The 27862-nt window shown below is 38.4% G+C and overlaps 1 protein-coding gene across 1 annotated transcript in view; it reads right to left on the reverse strand.

Annotated features, from left to right (window-relative positions):
• Positions 1-1046: 1046 nt before the first annotated feature.
• Positions 1047-27862, reverse strand: part of Nup153 (nucleoporin 153) — a 50834-nt gene continuing 24018 nt past the window's right edge. The window contains exons 10-22 of the mRNA XM_051170824.1: positions 27133-27176; positions 26630-26756; positions 23638-23775; positions 23049-23147; positions 21451-21529; positions 18306-18428; positions 15830-16435; positions 11362-11553; positions 9408-10271; positions 6647-7003; positions 5728-6000; positions 2455-2623; positions 1047-2167 (exon numbers count right to left, since the gene is read on the reverse strand). Coding sequence (XP_051026781.1) covers positions 2083-2167; positions 2455-2623; positions 5728-6000; positions 6647-7003; positions 9408-10271; positions 11362-11553; positions 15830-16435; positions 18306-18428; positions 21451-21529; positions 23049-23147; positions 23638-23775; positions 26630-26756; positions 27133-27176 — 3156 coding nt within the window. The 3' untranslated portion in view covers positions 1047-2082. The remainder of the gene's footprint in view (positions 2168-2454; positions 2624-5727; positions 6001-6646; positions 7004-9407; positions 10272-11361; positions 11554-15829; positions 16436-18305; positions 18429-21450; positions 21530-23048; positions 23148-23637; positions 23776-26629; positions 26757-27132; positions 27177-27862) is intronic.

The raw sequence follows: 27862 nt of genomic DNA on the forward strand, positions 1-27862 counted from the left end.
TGAGTGCTAGCCAAAGCCAGTTTGTCAATCTCTGGGAATATGTCCAAGAACATACATTTATACATCCCAATAATAAGCACTCTCAAGCCCAGCCAATCCAATCCAAGTTACCTCTGATGGGTCTAAGATAGGACAGGCCCAGAGATGGAGCTGCCATCATGACTGGAAAGTCATATGCAGCCCAAGAATTAAATTTCAATATCAAAACAGTCTTACAGACTCTAAAGAACTAACCCCCCCATTTTAATATAAACTAGTGCTAGTATGACTTTAGTAACCTGCTTTAAACATGTGCGTGCGCGCACACAAAAATACTAAAGCAAAATGACTTCCTATACATTTTAAAGGAGTATGCCCTATTAAGTGCCAATTACTTGGAGCCACATAAAGGCTAAGGACTAGTCGGCAAGGTAATGACAGGTTTCCAGCATTTACCAGACTCCAAACAGGCTAGGTGTCAGGTACATATTATTAAATAGAATATTAGAAACAACCTGCAAATCAGTATGTCATAAGCCTAGTGGAAAAACACCTTTTCATGAGGACAAAGCATTAAATATTCTCAATGTGAATTCACTCAGCCTGAAGTGTGGCAAACTAAGCACAAACAATAAATGCTAATCCTAGTTAGATTGAAGACAAAAGTATGAAAAGGCTGGTCCAAGAGTTCTTTCCTGAACCTTAAATGAGCAAAAGGTCTAATCATACAAGTAATAACAGTAAAAGGCCCACCATTACAGTTTTATAAGCTGCTGGAATGCCTGAGCCATATATCTACCTCTAAGAATGTGAGCAATAAACACTGTCTAGTTATCTAGCAGGGAAGCTAAAAGTACAAACAAGAGATTGTATTTATTTTCAGCTTCTAAAGGGGCATTATACATGCAAATTCAGGACAGCAGAAGGCAAAAAGTGGGGCTTTTCTGTATACTGCCAAGCTCTTGTAACTCTTGGGCCTTACCTGATATACACTCTTTGGGATTTCTAATCAACCACCCTTCCCATTAATACTGTGTGCCTTCACTATGAAAACTGTTAACAAAACGTGCTTCATAAAGTTTTATTGATGGCATTTATCCCATGGTTTAACATGTTAATTATACTGTAATAAACATGGCTTTAATATTAAACTTTTCCTTATTATCCAAAGTCACCACAGTCCATTTCAGTAAATATAAAAATATATGCTTAATACTTTGTACAATACTGGTTTTTGGTCCAAACAAAACTGGATCAGAAAAGCCAATAAATTCAACTTTAAGAATCCCCAATTTTTTTTTTAAGATTTCCAAATGGATTTAGGCAACTTTGAATAATGGGATTTACATAATAAAATCTGAGACAAGACTAAACAACAAAAATATGTCTAACACAAAATTAAAATTTCAAGTTCACAGATTTATGTTATGCCAAAAAAGTACAGAAACAAAATTGTATTTACAGAAGTTTCATAATAAAATAATGAAATAGGCAAGACAGTCAATAGAATGAAAATATAGAAATAGCATATACTTATTAAGTGGAGAATGAACTAGATCTAACAAGTCCTTAATATGGACCATTCTTTAATCAGGCTTTCTCTATCAGAATTTTTCTGTGCACAATACATCCAACTTACTCACTTCACACATACACCACCACAAACTCCGCATAGAAACCATTCATTTCAATGTCCTCTAATCTATACAGGATTCTAAATCTATACAGAATTCCCCAGATAAAATTACAACTTCAATGCACTCCATTAACGCTTTATCAATGCACATAGCGGTGCAGTCAGGTTCTATACAAAGCCATTCACCGTGCAGGCTCTATTCCTGGGTACAGCCAGACTATGCCAATCAGTGAATAATGTGCTGGATCATAAAATGTTTCTGCTGAAGAATCAGTCACCAATCTAGCTATTATTTTCAAGAGAATGGGATATGGGTGTGGGGCTTCTGTAAAGAAAAAAAGAGGACAATTCCAAAAGTAAAGAAGTCTTTAGGCAGATCTGATTTCAGATAAGCCAGCACATAGTACAATCTGAAAGCAGGGCACCAGCTGTTGATAAAACTGTTGGGTATAACACCTTTGTGACCTTTATTTCCTGCGTCTAACAGCAGTCTTTATCTTGCGGCCAGAAACTGAGGTTCCGGAAGGAGAGAACATATTTTTCCCATTTGACCTGTGAAAAATATAACATTATAATGTGACAGGATGTACAGGAAAAACAGAAGACTCATACCATTTAAAATGACCATTAACAACATGAGGAGAGTGAGGAAAATGTTGTTATAACTTGCTTCTCTTGTTTCAGATTATAATATAAACCCCCTCCAAGCTTACAATACCATAAACTGATACTGGGTAACACTATTAACCAAATTGTATTACTACATCCTGATATACTTTTAGAAACAGACACACACACACCTTTACATGTAAATTCCATGAAATAAAATCATCTCTTACCCCACTGTAAATGACACTGAAGACTGGCTGAATGGAAAGCCACCTGAACCCGAAGGCTGGGCTGAGGCTGCAGGCGTGCTGGGACTTGCACCAAACGTGAACACTCCTGATGGATTATTGTTTGCGAAGTTGAAATTTGTAGTGCTGCTGCCAAATTGGAAAACTGGACCTATACAAATTAAGCAGGTTTATCCTGTTAATGACACAAAATGTTTAGGACTGACTGTCACAGACATGTGGACAAGTTGTAGAGGCTTTGCTTTACAAAGTTCCAGAGACCTCCAACTGTCCAGTATTATCTCTCAACATCCAGAACAGCTGTTGAGGCTTTGCTTAACAAAGTTCCAAAGATCACCACTGCCCTTCAATATTAGGTATGGTCCAGGTGTAATTTTGTCTGCCCTTTTCTCCCTAAAACTGTCCTTTTTCTCCTTATTTCTGAACCCTCATGAAATTTACGCAGGGAAAACTTTCCCACAGAGAATGTTGAAAAAAGGCATCTGGCCAAAGGCCAGATAATTATAGAGGTTTTTTGCTCTGATTGTAAGCACCCAAGCAGAAACTGTATGGAAGAAAGTTAGGACCCCTGACATAACAGTACCAGGCTAGATACTGTCACCTGTAGAAACGTTTCTTTAGAATCTGCTTTGAGAGCAATAGAAGGTGAGCTTGGAACGTCATGCTTTACGATATTTTATAATAGAGCACTCATTGGCAGTTAGCCTAGGCTTAGATAACACACCTGTTGGTCTGGGACTGGGAATAAGTCAAGTTTTTTCTTTATTTAAGAGAACATTTAGCTCAAAGTATGTGGCTATGACAACCTTGTAATCACAACTTTCCTGAGTATTGTTTAAAAAATAATAATCAGGTTATGCTGACCAGTGCTTGGATACTGATTGATTTTTGCTGTATGCTCTTTTTGTATGTTATACAGAACTGTTTTTATTTCCTTGTTATACTATTCTCTTGCTTCATTGATTTTCAAATGTCCTACTGATTATAAGAGAGAACAAAAAATCATAATGTAATCTGTAATAAAAAAAATTGAACTTTACTTTAAATAAGTACAGAAACATAAAGTTCTCCTGGGCTTTACATTTAAAACCTTCAGTTTGGGGGCTTGCGAAATGGCTCAGAGGTTAAGAGAGCCACCTGCTCTTCCAGAGGTCCTGAGTTCAATTCCCAGCAACGACATGGTGGCTCACAACATCTATAATGTGATCTATAAAATGATCAGCAGAGAAGGCACTCACAATAACTCAATCTTTAAAAAAAAAAAAAAAAAAAGTTTGTGCCGCATATGCCTGGGTCTCCAGTATTTCTTTTTCCTCCATTCCTCAGACTCTCTTCAACAGGGAGGTACTGTAACTAGTTGTTCACCAACAGTTGGTTTCCCTTAACCAGCTTTTCACTGCCTGCTCAATCCTCCCTACTACAGATCCCCCACGACTTTCTCTTCTCTCCTTTTCACTGTTCCCAGAGCTGGTCTGCGGGAGCAACAACTGGCTTTGCCTTGGGCATATTAAACATGTGAAGAATTAGTATCTCACCCAGGCATGGCGGCAGACACTTCTAGTTTGAGCACTTGGGATGCAGAGAGGAGAACCTCTACATCTGTGTTCGTCACTCCTTGAGCCAACCCCAGTCTTTTATTTAAAGTTCACTTTTTTTCATAACAGATTACATCAAGGCCAGCCAGGACTACCACAAAACAGGAGGAGTTTTGAAGCACACATAGCTAAGTACAAACACTAGAATAGAAGATGAACCTTACTAACCAATGATCAAACAAAATTAAGGGACAAGGTACTTACCAAAGAATTCACAAAAATGGAAAATACACAAAATCCAAGTAAGAGAATTCACATCCAACAGTGGCAGCCTGTGAACTGGTATACTCCAGCAGGGAGTTTGTAATAAATATCTTCTAAATTATGACCTATACCTTTCCATTCGAAGACTCCAAACCAGAGTACATGATCAGGAGAAAAGAGTGTGCTCCCCCAAAGATCAACAGCCCCAGTCACATGCAAACATTTCCTAACATCCAAAACTAACTCAAACACCAAGAGCAAATGGGTGGGCTGCCATTCAGTGACTCACTTTGCCACAGTAACAAAACCCTATGTAACAGCATTATATGTAAAATTTAAGAACCAAAGAAACAAGACTACATATAATAAGAGCCCACCAGTACAGGTAAGTATCAGGCAAAACTTTATTTTCTAGAGGTACCAGTAAACGTCAGAGTCCAACGGACAGAAAAGTAGTCACTATTAAAGAAAGAGGACTGTAATCAAAATGGCTTCTGATCATGTGTGGCCTCCAGCTGTCTGTATACCAATGCAAGCTTCCACTCTTTTTGACCTTTCCATGAGATCATTTCTATCATAAAGATGATACAGTTTTGAGGGAACAAAGCGTTAAAATACAGTGCAACCAGTTGCATTTTAAAAAGTCACAGCCAGGCATGGTGGCGCACCCCTTTAACCCCAGCACTTGGGAGAAATAGAGGCAGGCAGATCTCTTGAGTTCAAGGTCAGCCTGGTCTACAAAGCCAAGCCAAGGCTAACAGAAACCCTGTCTCGAAAAATGAAAGAAAGAAAGACAGACAGACAGACAGACAGACAGAAAGAAAGAAAGAAAGAAAGAAGAAGAAGAAAGACAGACGAAAGAAACAAGAAGAAAGAAAGAAAGAAGAAAGAAAGAAAGAAAGAAAAGAAAGAAAGAAAGAAAGAAAGAAAGAAAGAAAGAAGGAGAAGGAAAGGTCACAAGAATTTTTGACACGATATGGGAAGAAGGCTAACAGCATTATCCAGATGCTATGAGACAATTCAGCATAAGGAAAGGGAAATCAGCTCCACTAGCCGGCTGCACTGATGTACACCTTTAATACCAATACTTCGGAGGCAGACACAGGCCAATCTCTGAGAATTCTAGGCCAGCCTGGTCTACAAAGTGAGTCCAGGCCAGCCAAGACTACAGAGAATCCCTGTCTCAAGGGGTGGGAGATAAAAATAAATATATAATCAGTTCTACTGCAACCTAGAGGGAAATGAGGTTGAGCACTGCCTATACCTAAATCAATGTTTTATTGCTGTTAAATACAATGACTGAAACTCCGCAATGTTTATGGGTAAATGTAAAACACTGTACTTCTATAAAACATTGAGAAATAGGACATACACACACAGTTTCAAAGTTCAAAGGAAAATACTATTTTAAGATGCCAGACTTAAGTATAGATATCAAGTCATTATGCAAACTTACTGGAATTAGGTGTCCCAGAGCCAAATGCAGACTGACTAGGCTGCTGTCCAAACACAGGAGGTTGGCTGCTGCTTGACACTGTCCCAAATGTAGGTGGTGGTGCAGGCTGAGAACCAGCAGAAAATAACGCTGTTGATGATGATATGGAGCCAAAGCTGGGAGGGTTAGGCTGGCTGGCACCTTGACTTTGTCCAAATGTTGGGGTCTGGCTAGCACCAAATGCTGGACTGGCAGATGGTGCTGAATGCCCAGTGCCAAATACAAAGGAGGATCCTGGAGGCCAAGAAATACTTAAATCAACAACATCAAGGTTTAGTGAGATAACCCATGAGAAGCTTCTGTAAACTCACAAATTTCAAGCCACTTTTTAGACTCTTACCTCGATCATAATTAGAACTATGTCACTACTTACTAAAACATATGCTGCCTTAACAAAAACACCAATTAACTCTCCACCTTTGCAACCAACATTCTTTTACTACGAGGAGAAATGCACTTAGCCAGGGTCTTCCACCATTCCACAGGCTACCCTGGAACTCACTTAGTAGCTGAGGCTCAACAATTTTTTTTCTAAATTGATGTATCTCCTAAGATTTTCTATGGGTCGCCGTGTGAAAGCTCACATCCAATATAACTACCATCACAATCTGGCTGTTTAAAACATTGACCTTTCAAAAAGGCAACCTGGAAAAATTATATATTCTTCTGAAATTAAAAAACACTGTTCTTAAGAGTTAAAATATATTCAACCTGAACATAAGGCGCACATTTCTCCACAAGAGAAAACTTACATGACTTAGAGGAACTCAAGGCACTTGAGCAAGGTTACAACTTGCTATGATGTGCTGCAACTGGCACATTTACAGCAAAATCCAATTCATCTACTAAATCTACTTTTTCCCTCCTAACACTAAAATACCTGAAGAGCTGGACGTAGTTGTAGATCCGAAAGTGAACCCAGAGGACGCAGTACTGTTACTACTAGCTCCTGGTCCAAATACAAATGGAGGGGCAGCTGAGGCAGTGCTGGGCGCAGTGGCTGGCTTGCTATCTTGAGGAAATAGCAAAGACTGAGATGTACTGGATTCAGCAGAGTTACTGAAGGCAGAGCTGCTGACAGGATTGCTGGCCTGTCCAAACACAAAAGCTGCCCCAGGTGGGTTGGAGGAAGAGGTGGAACTACCAAATATACCACCACTGGATGAAGTGGTTGGTACACTTGAACCAGAGGAACTGCTGTTCAAGAAGCTAAAAACTGGCTTCGCTGCACCTTGTTCTGGAAAACAATAATTGAGAAACAAACATAAATCCTTAAGAACAAATCTCTGAAAAATATCTTTCCTATAATAGAAACTAAAAAGATTTTTCTATAGTCTGACCCACCAAATAAACATCAGTTCTTTAAAAATGTCAAAATCACCTATTTTTTTTATGGCTTATGGGTTTTCTCTTTTCACAAAGACCTTCAGCATTCAAATAAAAAGCCCTTGACTATGTGCATAACTGTAATGTAAAATACTGCCTCACATACAAATCTAACTTGATACTGCATTCAGAAGCTAAACAGTAGAAGTTAGAGGTCCATTTCTATGTGTCTGACTGCCATTTATGTCACACTGTATGTAGCAGCATCCTGGCTTCAATTTATCCAAATGAATAAATCAACTTCCTCACCAAAGTGACTTGATTTTAGCATTTGCTAACCCCTCCTAGCCAGTAAAATGTCATTATTGTGACAGCCTAATCTCCTAATATACACATATATCCCCTTCACTGGCGCTGTCATTATTAGACTGTGTTGGTTGGCTGGTTGGTTGCTTTTGGAGACAGGGTTCCTCCGTGTCCTGGGCTCACTTTGTAGAGAGCAAGCTGGCCTGGAACTCACAGGGACCCATCTGCCTTTGCCTCTTCCTCCTGCCAGGATTTAAGGCATGTGCCACCACGCCCAACTCTAGAATGCTAATTAGTGCTTGCATGCCTGCCTTTCTTCCCAAATTCCTTGTGCATTCACTTTCCCCTACAAACATCAGAAGCAGCCCAGTTTGACAGGATCCACAAAAACTAAGAAGTGAAATGAAAGAAACAAAAGAACTTTCCCCCAGGAATGAGTTCATCTTACACTTATTCAGCATCGTGCTCCCGTAAATTAGAAAGCTTAGAAAACACAGGTCATATTTATGCTGGACAACTACTGACTTGGAGGAGAAAAAGCTTTTGATTTCTATGGTAATCATGAATCTGAAATCTGGCTGCAACTTTCTTTCCTACTTTCCCAGCATCTCAGCTCCACTGCTGCACACTAGATGAGATGGGCAACTGCTTGCTATATATAGGTGATGCTAAGATTTCATGATCAAATCTGGTACAGCACCTCATTCTTTTCCATTTCAAATGATAGGTAATTCTATTTTTGATTTTCTTTGTAAGTTTTCAAATTTACAAGTAAATATCAAATATGAAAAAAACTGCTCATAGTTATATGAATTACCCATTTTGGGGTTGATTTTTAATTGAGTGTTCCCAAATTATTATTTAACAGTATTAATAAAAAAATGTCTAATTTACAATCTTTGCATTTCTGAAAATAGTTACATTTTCCTTTTGTGTCTGACTAAATTTGCCTAGTTACAATAATGGTTCAAGGTGCTGGGGCTCAAACCCAGGGCTTTCCACAAGCCTTTGGAGAGTGTTCTATCACTGAAATAGTGTCCAACTCAAAGCCATTTCCATTTTTAAACCAGTGTCTTTTTATCTTAACTTTTAACTGAATGTGTGTGGGCATCAAATACCCCTGAAACTAGAGTTATAGGCAGTTGCGAGCCACCTGAAATACAAGTTGGGACCCAAACTTGTGTCCTCTTCTAAGAGCAGTATGTACACCTGCTGAGCCCATCTCTCCAGTCTCAGTGTCTTGTAATAGAGAGAGAGATCTTCCTGTCATTTCTAATGTTTCCCTATCCCATTCCCATTTTCTAAGACAGCTCAATTTCAAAGTCACTTACAGATGGGTGTGGCTCTGGGAAACCCATTACAATGGTCAGACTGTCTAGACAATGCTCTTCCCTCTACTCCAATGACCAAACAGCTTTATTTTCTACAACCTTCCTTTAACCTTTTAATGGAGTTGGTGTTGTTCCCTCGCCTTATTGTAGTTTTCAAAATTGCCTGTTTTCTTAGAGCTTAATTACCTATGTTCCTTAAATGTTTGATGGCTCATTACCCATAACTATTGGAAATAAAAATTTATCTAAAAATATTTCCCCTGACATGTATCAATTCTAGTTATAAAATGTCCAAATGATAAGGACATTTATAAATATAAAATATGCCCCATTGTGTGCTTTTTTATTTTTTGAGACAAGGTTTCTCTTTTACAGCCCTGGCTATCATGGACTCACTTTGTAGACCTCCTCGTACTCGGGAGATCCACCTGCCTCTGCCTTCCTGAGTGCTGGGATTACAGGCACATACCACCACACCCAGCTGCATTGTGCCCTTTTTATTACAGCTGTATTTCTCAAAATTAGATCTGTAGGCATCCCATCAGAATCACAGATATTTTAGTTCAATTAAAACAAAAAAGCCTAAGCTCTTTCCTCAAGATCTTTGAAACCAGTATTTCCCATTATTTTCTGGCATTAACCAATATACCAAATATAACTTGGTCACTTAATATTTACCAGTAGTAGTATTTGTTTGATTTCCAAATGCAAAAGTGCCCTTGGCTAGCTGATCCGACTCCTTCACAGATGGTTTTGCCACACTGAAATTGAATGCCGGCTTAGAGGAACTCTCATCTTTGGTTTGCTCCGAATTTCCAAAGGAAAACACTGGTTGACACTTTGGATCCTCACTGTCTGCTTTCTTTCCAAATACTAGAGAAGTAGAAGTAACAGGTTCTTGCTGTTTCTCCTCTGTCCTTCCCAAAGCAAACATTGAGGCAGATGGCAAAGAAGCAGACTCCACTTTACCAAATGTGAACCCACCCTTGGTAGCAGAAGCATCTTCTTTCTTTGCTTCTGTTGTCTTGTATGTGAAAGGAGTCACTGAGACACTCTTAGTGTCTACGGTTCCAAAGTTGAAGCCGCTCTTGTTCTCTGAGGTCACAGTGGTGTCACTAGCAGCAGGAGGGGGATTAATAACACCTGAACCAAAGCTAAAGCCTGCAGATGAAGTTTTAGGTAGCTCCTCTTTCTTTTCTTGCTGCCCAAGAGTAGATACCCCAAACTGAAATGGAGCTGAAGAGGCTGGGTTGCTTAAGCCAGAAGAAAGTCCAAACTGAAAATTATCATTCTTACTGTCAGTTTTAATTTCTTCAGGTTTAGAATCACATGACACTCCAAATTTAAAGTCTCCAGTTGGTTTAGAAAATATGGAGTTTGTAGACCCAGAGTCAGATGAAGCGCCTAATTTATATCCTCCCTGATCTCCAAATTTAAAATTTCCAGTGCTTGTAAAAGTTTGAGAAAGTCCAGAAGATGATGGAATACCAAATTTGAAGGCTGTGGGTGCTGGATTTAAAGATGTAGATGTACCACCAAAGCCTTCAAAAATAGAAAACACACAGAAAGACATCAAACTGATATGATTGCCATCTTATCAAATATAACCCCTGTAAAGCATAGCATCATAGGACAACTCTAAAGAGGCCTCTATGCCATTTCTACCCATCAGACTGGACGGACAAGAAGGGCAACACAAAGTGTGTCAATGAGGACAGTGGAAGCAGTAGGCACTTACTTCTCTATCACGTAGAAGGAGATCTAAATCAGCATCAAAACTGTTGGGATACAGCCTATCACTACCCTCCCCAATTCTAAATTGCATGTCCTCTGACTGCAATTTTAAAGCAGGGATCCTTCTTAAGATAAATTCAAACATACAAAATACTATTGAGATCCAGGCAGCTATAAACAAAGAATAAAAGACAAATACATGCAAAAATAACCCAGGATAAAAACAGAGAACAGAAAAGGTAGGTGATATGCAACGTTCCTGACAAGAAAAGAGGGAATCAGAATATTTAGAGTGGCAACATGTCTGCTTAAGACAGACATAAAGCAGCTTTGGAAGGTGTGTACAACGCGCTTAACCATAACCATGGCTCTTACCTTTGTGGAGACAAAAAGTTGAAAAATGAGAAAGTAGAGACAGGAGATACTTTTCTTTGTTACCCTTGATCACAATTTATTTTTAAATATTGACACTGTGTTGACAGAAGCATTTAAAAATACTTAGCATTGAGAAGATATGAAATGTCCGTGCACTTAGGAGGCAGAGGCAGGTGATCTCTGTGAATTCAAGGCCAGCCTAATCTATAAAAGGAAGTCCAGGACAGCCAAGGCTATACAGAGAAACCCTGTCTCTGCGCAGACCAAAAAAATAAAACAAAAATAAACAAACTACTTTGTTCACACTGAAACCTGGAAACAGTAACACAAAGAGATTCCTTATCTAGAAGATACATAGGTAGCATCTTGTTGCAGAGGTAATTTGATTTTTCCATGGCCATTCAGAAATGACGGTTAAAAAACCAAGGACTTTGTCTTATTTTATATAATTATTCAGAGGAAACCCTGCCTACAAACATTTACTTTAACTAGGCATTAGAGGGATTCTTCCCCATCGCCTTACCTTTAAACTCAGATTTGGTGCCTGGCTTTGCACTTTCGCATGCTATGCACTTGGTAGAGTCTGCTTTATTTTGTACTAGGCATACTTCACAGTCCCAGCTTCCCTCCGGTTTTTTGAACTTGTCCAATCCTAGACAGCCTCCAGAAGACAGAGAGACAGGGACAGGGCTGCTGCTTGAGGCAGATACTGAACCTAAAAGCAATGAGGAAACTGATGAAAAATTTAATTTACATTTTATTACTATCTTTTTTTTTGGGAGGAGAGGGGGTCCAAAGACAGGGTTTCTCTGTATATCCTTGACTGTCCTGGAATCACTTTGTAGAGCAGGCTGGACTCAAACTCACAGTGATCCACTTGCTGCCTCTCTGCCTCTGGGAGTAAAGGTGTGCGCTACCATGCCCAGCTTATTATCATCTTAATAACACCACTGACTGAACATTTTGAAATTTTATTTACCCTTCCTATTAACACACAGACACCACAGGGACAGCCAGAAACCCGAGCCTTACATTGTTATAAATAGGACAGACTTCGTTTAACATTGCAAATAAACATCCTCCTCTAACCTTGGTCAGTAGTGAGTTTATTCTCAAGATCAATTTTTTTTTTTTTTTAATTTTTTTTCTTCTTTGTTTTAATTTGGGGCTGGGATAATGTCTTAGTGGTCCAAGGGCTTGCGTAATAAACAAGAGGACCACATTTCAGCTCCCTGAGAACTCACATAAATGCTTGGTGGACCTGCAATTCTAGCCTTGGAAGAAGGTGAAGGGAGACAATGCTCCTTAGAGCAAGCAAGCAAGCCAAGTAACCACATTAGCAAGCTCTGAGTTTTACTGAGACCCTATATCAAAATAAGGAAGAACTAGTCCCTTTAACATCCAGCCTCTGTAAACACACATATCCATATACATTCACACGCCCCCCACACACATACACATGAAAGAGAAAAAAAGGTGGGGTATCATTCTCACATATTAGGAACTATGGCTGGGAGATGGCTCATTCAGTCAAGTACATACTTTGCAAGAACAAGAAACTAAGTTTGACTTCCAGTAGCGACATTTAAAAAGAAAATGTGAAAAATTAGGGGTTATAAGACTAAATTGTTGTTGTGTTTGGAGGCACATGGCCTTTAATCTGAGCACTCTAGGAAATAGAGGAAGGCAGATTTCTGGCCTATATGACAATTTCAGACCAGCCAAGGCCGCATACTAAGAATCTGTCTCAAGGAATGACTAAATGGTCCTTAACAATGTCCTAATTTTTTCAACTATTACAGAATTCTAAAATACAAGGTGTAATACATATCCATATACCCATATGCATTGTCAATTTCAAAGTATAGATCTCTGGCTTTGAAATTTATTTTTCTGCAAACATAATCTACTTTGTAATTCAGCCCCATACCTACTTTTACACATTCCTACTAGATTCTATTTGGCAGGTATTTACTAAGGTGTAAAACATGTATGTTCCTGGTCTAAAAGAAAACAATATAAACTGATGGCGGCACAACCAGCAAGTGATACCTCTTCAGTGTACCTCTAAGGGAAAAAAAAACAATAATAAGAAGCAAGAACCCAAGGTACTGGCTCAATCTTTAGGCATATTTGTGGAAAGAAGTAAGCAAGGTATGACATATGAAGCAGAGTGCAGATAGAGCCATTTATTCCTGGGTCCCTATGTCTCTAAACACCTGCTCCCCTCCTTCCATAGCTGTGGGATCAATCTCGGCATTTTAAAGTATGTTCTCTTCTATTTTGCCAGCAAAATCGCAGTCTGGTGTCCGTTGTTGGTCCATTACTCATTTGACACGTTCTCACCTTCGCTGATGGTTTTAAGCACCAGCGCAACCGATCATTCCCTCCCTCATCTCTACCTGCAACCCACACTTCCCTACTCTTAATAAAGCTTGTCTATAGGCTCCAGTCTCTGCAAATATTTTCTAAGTCCTATCAATCTGTCTGATCCTTCTGTTAATCGTAAGTCTTCTCATTTCTTTTCTTTTTGAGAATTTCATGAGTACAATGTGTTTTCATCATACCCATCTCTCCTTCCACTCATGACCCCCACCCCTCTCAAAAATCATGTCCTCTTCCATAATTGTTATATAGACGTACGTTAAACATTAGTATTACTCAAATGTATATGCTTGCACACTAACCACTTAGATATAAGCAACCCATCAGGTGACTCACACGTGAAGTCTTCCTCAGTAGCCATTAGTAAACAGGGGTGGAACCTTGTATGCCCTTTTCCCATTCATGCTAGAAATGTTGACTGGTGTGTGTGGTTCTGTGCACGTCTTATGCAAGCAGCCATATCAATGGAGGTTCCTGAGTACATCTCTGTCACATCCAGAAGAAACTATTTTGTAGTTTTATTTTGTGGTCTTATTCTCATCACCTTCTTCAGAAGTTATTCTGCCCAAATTGTTTTTCCTATCTGGTTAATCCAAGATCAACATTTGATTCCGTCCAGACTCTAGCAGAGTTCAGTTTGGACCTCTATTTCTCAATCCACTCAACTGATATCTACTCCCATCACTTCAAGTATCAAACTAGGTCCTATAATCCCCCTAAATCTGTATCCCAGCCCTTAACTGTAGGGGTGTGTGCGCGCATGCGCACACACACACACACCAGCTTCAACAATTTGAAATTCATCTGTCACTAACCAAATCTCCTTATTCAAGCCCATCCTGCCACTTATATTACATTACTCACACAAACCTTCTAAGCTGTCCTTCCAAATTTTGCTGTCTTGAACTACATTGATCAAAATCACTCCTAATTCTAGTTCTAGGGGGTGTGATGCCCTGTTTGACCTCCATGGATACCAAAGCACACATGTGTCAACACACACACACACACACAATAAGCAAAGCACTTGCAGATAAATAAAATTAATAAATCTATAAATAAACATGAAAAACAAAAGTTGGGCTCAGAAACATGTCTCAGCAGTTAAGAGCATGTGCTGCTCTCACAGAGGATTGGAACTTTGTTCCCAGAAATCACCTCTAACTCCAGTTCCAGGGAACCCAATACCCCTTTTCTGGCTTCTGCAGGATAGCATACATGTGCTTACAGAGACAAATGCAAATATGCATAAGAAAAAAAATTATTTTTTCCAAAACTGAAATGAAGGCTGAAGGCAGAGACAGGTGACTTCTGGTTCCAGTCCAAGTTTGATAATGTACATACATACCCAGACCAGCAACACTTACATAAGTAGACCCTATCTAAAAACTACTAAGAAAAAGGAAAAAGAAAAATTTGACCAAATCATCCCTCCAATGACAGGGCATTGTGTCCAGAGCAGAGTTGGTGTTGTTTTCATTCCAATTCATAAGATTCTTTTACTCCTGAATAATTTCCTGCTTCAAAATTTCATTACTTATCTGTCAACTCAGAATTCTGGTATCCTCCATGCTTTTTCTGAGGTAAGAAGACTTTATCAGGTGGGAAGAGCCAAATATTTTGGAATAAAGATTCTGATAGCTCATTTTTTTATGCCAGAACAAATTAGAAATAGGGGGACATGATTTAAGAGCTCAGGAAAGAAATCCAGCTCGTAATACAACCTCCCGTTACAGAAGCAATCTGCACACCCAGAGCCAATATGACACAAAGGGAGTCTTCACTCTCAACATAAACATGTTACTTGCTATTCGTATTACAAACACATTTCAAAAACAAATTTAAACATGAATCTGCCGTTTAGCCCTCTAACTTTGAAGAAAAAAACCTCAACCCACAGTCCATTTTCCTAAACAAGTTAAAGAGTTTTTCACCAAGCCAGGTGAAGCACGTTTTTAATCCAAGAACTTAGGAGGCAGAGGCAGGTGGATCACTGCGAGTTCAAGACCAGCCTAGTCTACAAAGTGAGTCTAGAATAGTCAAGGCTACACAGAGAAACCCTGTCTCAAAAAACCAAAAAGGTTTTTCACCCAAAAATTAAATTACAATCACTAACAATCTGATAGACAGCACATAGCTACAGACACCAACAATATTCAGAAATAGACACTAGAATAAAGCATAACTGCCTACTTCTTAAAGAATCTCTTTTAAATGACTACTGACCTTCCTCATTTCTACATAGACAAAAAGAAGACATGAAGATCTGAGTAAGAATGTCCCATTCTGAGAGCTTTTAGTATCATTTGTTAACTACACTAATTACCACAAAGAAATATCTCCAATAACAGTATACAGAAAACAAAACAAAAACACTGCAGAAAGGCAGGAATAGAATATGCCAATTAACTGCATTTGATGTGAACAGGTAGTCTAAGTCCAATCAAGGCATTGTAATCCACAGGTAGCTTTTTAAAAATTAAAATGTAAGAAGAAATGTTTATCTGGAACCATTTAAAACACCAGGATTGGCTTTAGCAGTTTTCTTAGTTAAATGTTCTATTAAAATAATAAGCAAAACTAGTCAATACAGCCAAAAAACATACCTGGTTTCTCAGACGTACAGGACACACATCTGTTGTCTTCTGCCTTATTACAAACACAGCATACTGGACACTCCCAAGATCCCACCGGCCTTTTGAATTTATCTCCAAATCCCAATGTGCCAGTGTTCACAGTGGTAGAAGAGGAAGCAGTCGCAGGACTTTCTGAAGTCATTGTCAACGTAAGGACTCGCTTCACACCAGTGCCAGGTTTGGGTGTTTCACAGGCTACACATTTTACTGCTTCAGGCTTGTTTTGAACTAAACAGGTATCACAATCCCAAGTTCCTACTGCTGGTTTAAATTTCTCTCCAAAGCCTGTCCCTGATGTAGAAGCTTGTTTGTCGCTTTTGCTTGGTGTCCCAACTACAGTTTGTTTAGCAGTTTCTTTCGGGGACAGTTTTGTTGCTTGACAGGCTATACACTTATTGTCTGTAACTTTGTTCTGGAGTAGACACGTGTCACACTGCCATGATGATCCAGCTTTTAAACTTTCTCCAAACTCAATTCCACTAGAAGAAAAAGTATTTATTGCTGGTCTTGTATAAACTATTGGGCTTGTAGTAGTGGGCTGAACAGCAGGAGAATCAACGTTTGGTGACATGAAACCTACAGTGGGGAAAGAGAAGAATGTTCTTCTAAAGCAAAACACTGAGGCTCTAATCAAAGCATTAACTACAACATTATTGGGGAAATTTTACACTATTATCAGGTTAATACAATCTAAGAATGACTAAGGTCTTTAAAAATTATCTACACAAGCGTATTTGTTATGGGTATGTATGACATTTAAATCTACTTAAAATTCTGTAGCTATATAAACAGGTCATCTTTACACTAATACATCACTTTCTCCCTCTAAAAATTTCTACTGTGATGCTCTCGTGTAAACCGTTCTAGCACCTCTGCTGTCCACATGTTGTTCTGCCTCCTTACTGCAATGAACTTAATATTAATACATTCAGTCTCCCTCCTCACCCATCCTTTTTTCTCGGTATTCCCACTGCTATGTCAAATGACTTCAGTATCTATAATCGTTGAGTGCTGCCTAGTCAAAATTCACTGCTGTGGTATCTTTTACCTTCAGTAACACCAGCTAAAAGCCAGTGTTAAACAGGCATTAATTACTTGACAGATGTCCCTCCAATATATAACAGGATCATAAGGGTATTTTGCCACAAGGTTTCACTATCTAGATGAAGTCAACCTTGAGTTCATCACCTCCTGCCTCAATCTCTTCAATGCTGGAATTACTGTGTGCACCACTAAGCCAAGGCCAAAGATTACCTTTAATTACAGTTAAGCTTTTAAACTCCATAGTTTGATGATAAATAAATCCCAAAAAGGATATGGCAAAGCCTCTGGACAGGGCTTTAAACCTAAAGTGATCAAAACTCATAAAATGATCAAAACTGTCCTTATGAAGAAGGAATTTTAGTGACATACTCAAGCCAAACGCATGAAATCTCTCATCAATACAATTTTCTTTTAAAAAAACAAAAACAAAAACTGAAGGTGTATTTTGACAAGAAAAATATTCACATGGAACTGTGGGGTGAAAGTAGGCTATCATTCATTAAACTGATTCACTGAAATACTGAGTGAACACACACAGGAAATGTCTTTACTTGAAACAAGCTACACTTCACATTACATGCATTAACACCATCAGGGATCTGGTTCTCCAGCCCTTTAGTAACATAGGAAAGAAACTTAGAAGACTGGTACAGGATTTGTCATGTTCTCAAGATATTATCCAGCTGAACATAGTAAGGCACATCTTTAATCCCACTCAGGAGGCAAAGCAGGCGGATCAGTTGCTTGAGGACAGCCTAGTTAACATAGCAACAACAGCGACCTTTCAGGCCAGCCCGGGTTACACAGTTAGACTCTACGTTCAGAAAAGGCAAGCTGATACCGGTGTAGTGGCGCATGCCTTTAATCCCAGCACTTGGGAGGCAGAGGCAGGCGGATTGCTATGAGTTCGAGGCCAGCCTGGTCTACAAAGCGAGTCCAGGACAGCCATGGCTACACAGAGAAACCCTGTCCCAAAAAAACAAAATAAATAAATGGAAATAAACAAATACTGCACTAACTACCAGCTTTCAAGTCCTCAGCATTATCTTTCAAATATGTTACACACTTCAGGAAACTTAGCCTAAGTCATACAAATATCAAACGAGAAAAATGGTGAATTGATCGGTGAAAGATGCAACAAAAATTCTCTTTCTATATTCATCTCTTAGAGATAGGTTTTCCTATTAATAGAGTCTTTGAATGACAAATTAAGTGACAGTTTTTAAAATAGTTCTCTATACATTCACACTATATATTCAAGAGTAATCACACTACACAGTCAAGAGTCCCCTTCCTATTATATGCATTTACTTCTATTTTTTTAAACTGTAACATTTTGACACCATGAGTTTGCAATAGAGATTTTTTTACTATCAAAAGGGAAGCTCAGCTGTTCACTTACCAGGGCTTTTCAGAATGTCTAGAACACTTCCTTCTCTCAAGATCTTTGTAGGTGTAAAAGGGTCCTCACAAGTGGCACTTAGCTTCTTATAACCTGAACTATTCACTACAGTGTTATCTTGAGCTGTAAGTTTTAAATTATAGAAAAAATTAAAACAAGAAAATTAGTGGATTTTAGTTAAATCAACTTTCAGAAACAACTTTTTGATCAGTTTCTAAAACTCTGAAGTCACTGCAATTCAAAAATGAAAAGGTAACAAAATATAGTTAATCATCCATTGCAAAAGGTAAAAACATTATTTCTCACATTGTACATTCCTTCAAAAATCCCACACAGAGAAAATAACAAAGACGACAACTGTCAGTCAATGAGTTCTCTGGAAGACAAACTGAAGCACTAGCTGGATATGACAAATGGACAAAGTTTGTCCAATGCCTAAAATAATGTATCTGATCAAACAGCAATTTAAAAGACAAACCAGAGTAATTTTGAACTGGTTTCACATCTAGAAAGCAGACTACATATGATTAAAATAGCTTTCAGCTACAGTACTGAAAATCATACAATACTCAATAATAAAGATCTTGTTCCATACATTAAACACAACACTATACAACCCATAAAAATTATTCGTAACTAGTAAAGCGTATTACAAAACAAGATTTACATCTAGAGATTAGCAGTAGCTAATAATGGTTGAGTGACCTTATAATAAAAACTTCACTGACTTTAGTAAACATAAGGCAAAGTAATTCTTATTAGTTTTTTTCAAGATTTTCTCCTATGTACACCCTTTGCCTGCGTGCGCGACAGACCCATGCACGCATGTATGTACATATGTACTATGCACATGTCTGGTACCCAAAGGGGCCAAAAAAGGGAAGTCAGATTTCCCTGGCACTAAAATTACAGGTGTTTGTAAACAGCCATGTAATTGCTGGGACCGAGGTACTCTGTAAAGAGTAGCCAGTGCTCTCAGCTACTGGGCCACTCTCCAATCACCTAATTTTGCTTTTTAATTAGAAAAATTTAGGCAGGGGCATGAGATACATGTAGCCAAAGCTCCCTTTAACACAGTGATATGTCAGGCCTTGAAATTCTACGTCTCCTGCCTCAGTCTCCCCAGTGCTTCCATGGGTCACTACCCTCAGCAAAATTTTAAGGACAACATAAAATGTATTCAATGTGACAGAAATGGGAATTAATGAAAAAATTATCTTGTCACTAAGTAATTAACCATGCTCTCTACACGTTCTTTGGTTGCTCTGCTTGAAATGGGAACTTGCTATGCAGCCCAGGCTGGTTTCAAACTCTCAACCATCTCTGCTCCTGGGTGATGGCATGCACCAGCATTTCCTGACTCATCTCTATATTTTCTATCAGTTTCTTCCAATGATACAAGGTTATGAGAAATGGCGATGTTGCAGTAACATACACCTCTATAGAATCCACTCATTAATGTATCCCTATTCGACTAAAAATCCAGGTTTCAAGACACAAATAAAATGCTAGTCAGCTACCACTATTAGAACATTCAGAAAGATTTTTTTTTTTTTTTTAAGATTTATTTATTTATTATGAATACAGTACTCTGCCTGCGTGTATGCCTGCACACCAGAAGAGGGCATTAGATCTCATTCTAGATGCTTGTGAGCCACCGTGTTGTTGCTAGGAATTGACCCTGGAAGAGCAGACAGTGCCCTTAGCCACTGAGCATCTCTCAAGCCCCCAAAAGGATTAATAATATCTTTCATTGAAACTAGTCTTGTGATTGTTCAAGGTTTTTCCTCAAGTCCATAATAACATTCAATGTAACTAAGTAATGGTAATAAGAATTGCAACTGAAATTGCTTGCTACTTTCTATGATACAGATCTGTTTCATCCAAATGAAAAGGGGGAGGGAGGAACTTTTTCTAGACCCTTTCCATGGTCTATGAGTCTTATTAAGTCACTAGAAAATCCATAGACTGCTTTAGTTTCTATGTCCTAACTACTTTTTCTTTTTGGATGAATATATATTTAAAACACACCAAAACCAAACAAATAAGGATTTAGTTTTTAGCTCGTTTAGTAGTATTTGAAAAACCACTGTAGGACAGGATAAGAAGCCCCAACCCACCTCTACTTACAACATTACATGCCCTCTTCCTCAGTACCCACTATCACCCCATACTCACTACTTCACTCACTCTTCATGTAAAAGTCAGTGGCTGTGTGATGCTGACCTTTAATCCCAGCACTCAGGAGGCAGAGGCAGGAGGATCTCTTTGAGTTGGAAGTCAGCCTCGTCTACACAGTTCCTGAACAGCTAGGGATGTATGTAGACCATGTTGCAAAATAAAACAAACAGCCCCCTTCCCCTGAAACAAAGTATCAAAATAAAACCTAGGGCTGAGATGCAAGGGGTAGAGTACCTAGCATGAACAAGAACCAATACTGGGGGGAGGGCGTGCTTCATCAGTTAAGGCAATTTTTCAGTATGGAAGAATGGAACTTAATGCTACTTCTCCAGCTTTATGTCAAAGTATGTACAAGCCTCAGCCTGATGTGCTTCTGCTCCTGTCCCTGTACCCTGTTTGCCCTTTCTTCTTGTGTAAAATATCCTTGCTCAAAATTCTTGAGGTGGGAAGCTCAACTTGATTTCCCAAACACCAAAACCACCACCATCCGAAAAGCCTGTTTTAATGATCTAATTTTATTCACTCAATGATTCAGTGTTTCTTCTGTTCAGAAAGTATGCATCAGTTAATCTGCTGAAGGCATCATAATACTTAAATACAAATGTTTCTAAAATGCAAAGTAACCATAAAGATCAGACCCACAACTATAATGTAGACAATCTTCAGTTGTAATAAGATGTAAATGACAAAAAAACTTAAGACCTTATTCTGACTAAGCGAATGGATACACTATTATGGCTAGCTCACTCTAAACCAAACTGTTAAGAGTTAAATGTATCTCACTATAATTAATTTAAACACACACACACACATACTGCTGGAAGAGTAGCTTTTGCTAACTTTTCAGAGCTCATTTTCCTTCAAGTGAAAGCACTTTATAAAAGGAGAATTTGAAGTGCTATTCTAACATACAAGGGTTTAGTTTTTGTTTTATGAAGATTGTGAAACACTGTTTTTCACTTACCCGAACTACTTAAAACTGAAGAGCTATTAGAGCCAGAAAGTTCTGTTTTTGCAACAGGCACACTAAATGTAAATCCAATCTATAATGAAAAAAAAGTATTTTTCAGGTGTCAGAATATTGGGAAATAAGGAACAGAACTTAGTTCTACATTAAATCAAAAGGTATACTAAATATCACCAACTATAAATAGGATAGCTTCTCATGTTTTGCAATTCCTAAATTTAGAATTCTTTAACAAAGTACCTAGTACCTTGATGCACAGCTCTACTCCAAGCATCAGGGAGGCTTAGGAAGAAAGGAATACTAGAACCCAATTTGAAATCAGCCTAAAATCAAGGCGGTGGTGGCACACGCCTTTAATCCCAGCACTCAGGACACAGAGGTAGGTGGTGGATCGCTGTGAGTTGAGGCCAACCTAGTCTATAAAAAGTCCAGGACAGCCAAGGCTACCCAGAGAAATCCTGGGGGGGGGGGGGGGGGGGCCATGGGGGGGGGGGGGCGGATAATAGAAAAAGAAAAAAGAAATCAGCCTAGGCAACTTAGCCAGATTCTATCTTGAAAAACTACAAAATGAATGGAAAACAGCATGGCATGTAAGTTTGGCAGCATGTTTAATTCTTTATACATTTTTCTTTCAAAGCATTACATAAAATATTCACAAGACTCTAATACCCAGCTTTTGAACTTCTGAACACCATCTTATTAACCTGAGGTTTGGGGGACAAGAAATAGACTTCAGAGGTTTAAAAAAAAAAAAAAAAAAAGCCAGCTGTGGCCCAACCCCAGCACTCCAGAAGCAAAGGTAGGTGGGTCTCTGTGAGTTCAAGGCTAGCCTAGCCTACATAATACACTCCAGGCCAGCCAGAAAGACCTTGTCTCAAAACAAACAAACAAAAAAAACAAAAAAACAAAAAAAAACAAAACTAAAATCTACATATAAAGATGACACATATAAGCAAGGTATGGTGGTGCATGCCTTAATCCCAGCACTGGGGAGGCAGGCAGACAGCCAAGGATACACAGAGAAACTCTGTCTTGGGGGGTAGAGGGGAGGAAGACACATGTAATGGAAGTTTTAGACAACATGAACATTAAATGTGTATTGTTCTTACCCAAACATTTTCCAAATTACAAGGAAACAAATACATATTGTATAATAATTCCCCAAACAAATCTATTCAAGATTAAAAGTGATTAAAGATATTGTAGATATAGCTGCCACGGTCTTTTCATCTAATCTACAGACATAGAACAGTCTAAAGTTATGAGGGAACCCTGAATATAGACTAGACCAGACAGACCGACAGACAGACAGATGGACATATTAAATTTCTAGAATATAAATAGGCACAAGTGAAGGTCCTTCTTAGGAGATAACTGGACAAGTACTAATGAAATCAAAGTATCTTCATTTTTAACTGCCCAAATGACGCAGAAAAAGATGCGCACAAACATATCAACATTTGTTTCTTATACACTAATTTTTTTTTTTTAACTTGGAGGAAGTGTTTTACTACCAATGAAATCCTAGGTTTGGTTTTTTTGAAAACTACACTGGCTATGAAATCAACCATGAACTGTCCTTGTTTGGTACTTACAGATGCTGGAGGTAGCACATCTGCCTGCGTAGACTTTACAATGGGAGATGAGAATGTGAACACAGGACTGCCCGTGCTGCCCAGAGAACTCATCTGTACCTGTGTTTTCCAGAATATTGAGAAATGACACAAAAGAAGCTATTTAGAAGAATCAATGAAAAAATAGACTCTAAGAAGATTATTTCAAAGAAACAAAAGCACTCTTTTCCCATCCATTTAAATCTAAAAACCACTTTGACTTCTTAAAACAAAACACTGACTAGAGACTATTTTTTCCTGAACTGGAAATACTGTTTGGTGAACAACTTTCTTACTTTGGTCTAGTGCAGGTTATATGAGATTTGAATACTTGTGCTGTATATATTTAAAATTTTTTTAAATAATAAAACATCACTTATATTTCAGCGGGGGTTACTTCCCCAACATGAAAAGGGCCTAGAGAATCAATTCCTAGCACCAAATCCCCAATATATTTCCCATTTTTCTCTTCTTACTTTGAATTAATTTTTATACTAAAAAAGACACTTAAAAAACCTGAATTAAAAAGAGTAAGAACAGAAATCGCCTCACTTATATAGTGGTTCTATACCTTGTTTGGTAATGGCTGAGAGGGGCTGACTGGTGTTGGAGAGGAAGCTGAGATCACTGAAGAACTAAAACTGAAGGTAGGCAGTGCGGAATTGCTTATTGGTAGAGAGATTTGCGGTAACACCGGCGCTTCCACTTCCTAAAACACAGCATATTTTGTAATGATGTCATCTTTCATGTCAGGCTTTTATCTACTATTTTCAAGGAGAGCTGATGCAGTTATATGATCAACTTAAACAGTAAGAAAGGAGGCCCCATGCAAAGTTAACACGAGCTCTTGAAATTAAAAACCTGCAGGCTTAAATTCCCAGTTGTGCCACTTAATTTCAGCACAAAATTTCAATCTTATAAAAATGAAAAGGGAGCTGAATAGGTAAAACCGCTTACTATGGAAGTTTGACAACCTGAGTTCTATCCCTAGAATTCAAAGTGGAAGAGGAGAACTGTCTCCTAAAACTGGTCCTCTAAATTCTACACATGCACCATGATGGGTGCACATGTGTGCGTGCATGTGCATATATACACACACACCATCATCATCATCATATTTTTAAAATGATGATAAATGTCTTCCTCTGTATCAAATTTATAGTTACACTATGAAACTAAGCCATACATGGTCCAGGGAGTACAACCACTGAAACACACCTCACACACAAACATATAAAATCTTTTTTAAGAAACAAATCAGAAGGGATGGGATAACCACTGAGATGTAACAAGAATAAATTAATAAAAAAAATTTTAAAAAAAGAAACAAATCAGTATGACATAAAAGCTACAAATTATACATATCCTTCGATCAAAGGGCATTCAGAGCTCAAGTTTTCATTCAAGCAGCCAGGGACACATTGCCCTTTTACAACACTCCAGTGACAAGCAAATAGCCTCTAGACCAGCAAATGAGACAAAGCCCTTAGCATAATTGAAGCTCCCGTCAGGGCAAGATATATGACAGAAGCAAAACTGCCAAAGTTTTCATTCTTGTGCTCAAGAGGCATAACTACAAAACTAACAAAGAAAAAAAAAATTAGGGTGAAAAAACTATCACTCTCACAACAATCTACAAATACCAACAGATGCTAAATACAACTTCAAACCAAACATAAACTCAGCTGGGGAGGTAATTCAGTGGGGAAAAAGCACTTTTTTGACCAGTGTGAGGACTTGAATTGATAAAGTCAGAGGCAGGTGAACACCTGTAATCCCACTGCTCCCATGATAAAACAGAAGGCAGAGAGGTAAATTTCCACAGCTTTGCCAGCCAGCTAACCTGGCATGCACAACTGTGAACAATAAACAGATCCTGCCTCAAACAGTGAAAGTCAAGATCAATGTCTGAGGTTGTCCCATGACCTCCACACATGTATCCTAGCACACATGTGCCCACAGTCACATATACCAGAAAAAAAATTTTTTTACCAATAATGAAATATATATTTTAAGCTTTAAAATATATTCCTAGAATACTACTGGGCGAATAACCATACTGAGAAACTTTAATTAGAAACAAGTAAGTCAAAGCATTATATCCGTGGGGGTTTGAGAGATGGCCCAGTTGTTAAGAGCACTGGCTGCTGTTCCAGGGGGCCTAGGTTCAATTCCCAACACCCAGAAGCTGGCTCACATCTATCCATGGCTCCAGTTCCAAGGAGTCTGATGCCCTCTTCTGGCCTCCATGGGCACTGCATGCACATGTGCAAGGACTGAACATGCAGTCAAAACACCCACACATGTAAACAATTTTAAAGCCCTATGTTCCAAAGCTTAAATGAGCAAGTATGTTGAACATTTTAGAGGGTGGTAAGGGCCTTAAATGATTTAGTTTGGTTGAAATTACTTTTTAAAAGACTGAAACAAGAGCGGTTCCAACCTAGAAACAAGTTAAATAATGAGCAAACTCTAGACAATCAACTTAAGCAATCTTTAATTTAAATATGTCTATATTCAAGCAATACCTAACGATTAGTTTTTAAAATTAATTTTAATTATGTACGTCCCCACACATGTGCACAAACACAAGTGCCATAGAGTACATGTGGTAGTTAAACGACAACCCACAAAAGTCAGATTTTTTTTCTTCTACGATGTATGTAAGTCAGTCCCAGGGGTGGAACTCAGGTCACCAGGTTTAGCAGCAGGCACTTCCAACCACTGAGCAACCTCACCAGTCCAAGAACTCATCCTAATCAATCTCACAGGAAAATAATGAACAAAAGAAAACCTAAATGGTCACAAAACACATACAAAAGTCTCCTCCTTCCCAGTAAACAAGAAAACACAAAGTAAAACCTCAATAACATATTTTATAGCTATTACACTGGCAACAGGCCAAAACAAAACCAAGTGCTAAGAAAGAAAAAAAATAAAGATCCACCTCTGATCAGGTGAAGGGTTATGAAGAGAAATAAACAGCAGTTAAACACATTGAAAGATGTGTCAACCCCTGAAGTCCAACAATCCCATTCCTAGCTAAATATCCTCCAGACCAAACTGCACATGGCAAAGGAGAAATATATAAATATTCACCTTAGCACATACTGGGAATCAGCCCAAATGTACCCTGATGAGAGAATGGATTAATTGTAGTAAATCTGCACAAAGGATAAATAAATAGCAGAGAAATTTAAAACCCATTGTTCCATACACACACAGAGAGAAGGGGGATGAACAAGAGAAAGGGGGAAGGCTAACACAAATGCACAGTGTTAATCATATGTACATTTGAAAACCAAGCAAAAACCTAAAGCAGTAACCAGAAAAATCAAATAAATTCAATTAAGAATACCACACATTTTTTTGAGTTTTTTTTACAGTTATTTTATACAAGTCATAAAGTTGAGGCTTCTAGGTTAGGTTTTGGACCCACACAGTCTAAAAGATGGTTTTAACGGTTGTCAATTCACTCCAAGTGAAAATTATCACTCAAGCCCCATTCCTGTAGGTCTCGCTTCACCACTACCATTTCAAAGTTCTATAAAATATGAGCCTACCTCCTCCTCTGGGGGTTTAGAAGCAACAAAGCGTGTCCTCTCTCTTCTCATCTTGCCACCTCCACTACCTACTCCAGAAGATAAACCATTGGCTGCAGGAGTGCTGAAATTGGGGTATGAAAAGCCACTAGCAAATAAAAAAAAATTGATATTATTATTTTGTCCCAGAAATTGCTAAATGAATATTCAAACACAAGAGCATCTAAAAGACAATCAATGGGAAGCCAAATACGCTTTTAATATTATGTGTATGTCTGCACACAACATGTGAGCATATATGATCATAACATAGACAGCTTTGTGAAGGTTAATGGGACAGTTCTTGAAGTCAACTCTCTCCTTCCATTATGTGGGTTCTAAGAATTAAACACAGGTTTTCAAGCCATCTCACTGTCCTCCCTAAATATACTTTTTAATTTTCACCATCTTCAATGCTATTATAAATATGAACCTTACAAATTAAATATAAAGAAATCCAGTTGCAGGATATGAAATGGCATTACCTTTCTGGCTCTTTATTTTGTCTTGAGATTCTTTCATTTACAGTCTGGAAGAAAAAAGTATAAGGATTTCACTTTAAAAAAAAAAAAAACAAGCATTTGTGGGAGTAGGTAGTAATAAAGGTGTGCCTCAAACTCAGTATGTAGCTGAAACTGGACTTGAATTCCAGATCCTGTTGTCTCCACGCACCAAGTGCTGGGATTACAGGAATGAGCATGTCTAACTTAGATTTTTTTTCTTCTTCTTTTTTGGCTGGGATTAATTCAGCCTTAATACATACATGCAAGGCAAGTAATTCTACCACTGAAAGTTACATCCATAGCTCAAGTTCTTTTCTCTGTGCAGCCTTGGCAATCCTGGACTCACTGTGTTGATGAGGCTGACCTCGAACTCACAGAGATCCCGCCTGCCTCTGCCCTAGGCTCACTCTGTTGACTAGGCTAGTCTACACAGAGATCTGCCTGCCTCTGCTGGGATTTAAGGCATGCGCCACCATGCCCAGATTCAAAATTCTCTTAATAACAGCATTTTACCTATAAATTTTAATATTGAAAATTAGAAATTTGACTTTTCTTAATGAACCCTGGAATATGTAATTTAAACATTGCTTTTGAATACTAACAAAGAGTTACAACTGTATTGTGCACTGTAATATAAGCATATATAAAAAATGTCACTAATCATATATTTACCAAAACATTGACTTTTGAGGGATAACTTCCCTTTTTGCGA

The sequence above is a fragment of the Acomys russatus genome, chromosome 3 (genome assembly GCF_903995435.1).
Source record: "Acomys russatus chromosome 3, mAcoRus1.1, whole genome shotgun sequence".
Classification (NCBI taxonomy): domain Eukaryota; kingdom Metazoa; phylum Chordata; class Mammalia; order Rodentia; family Muridae; genus Acomys; species Acomys russatus.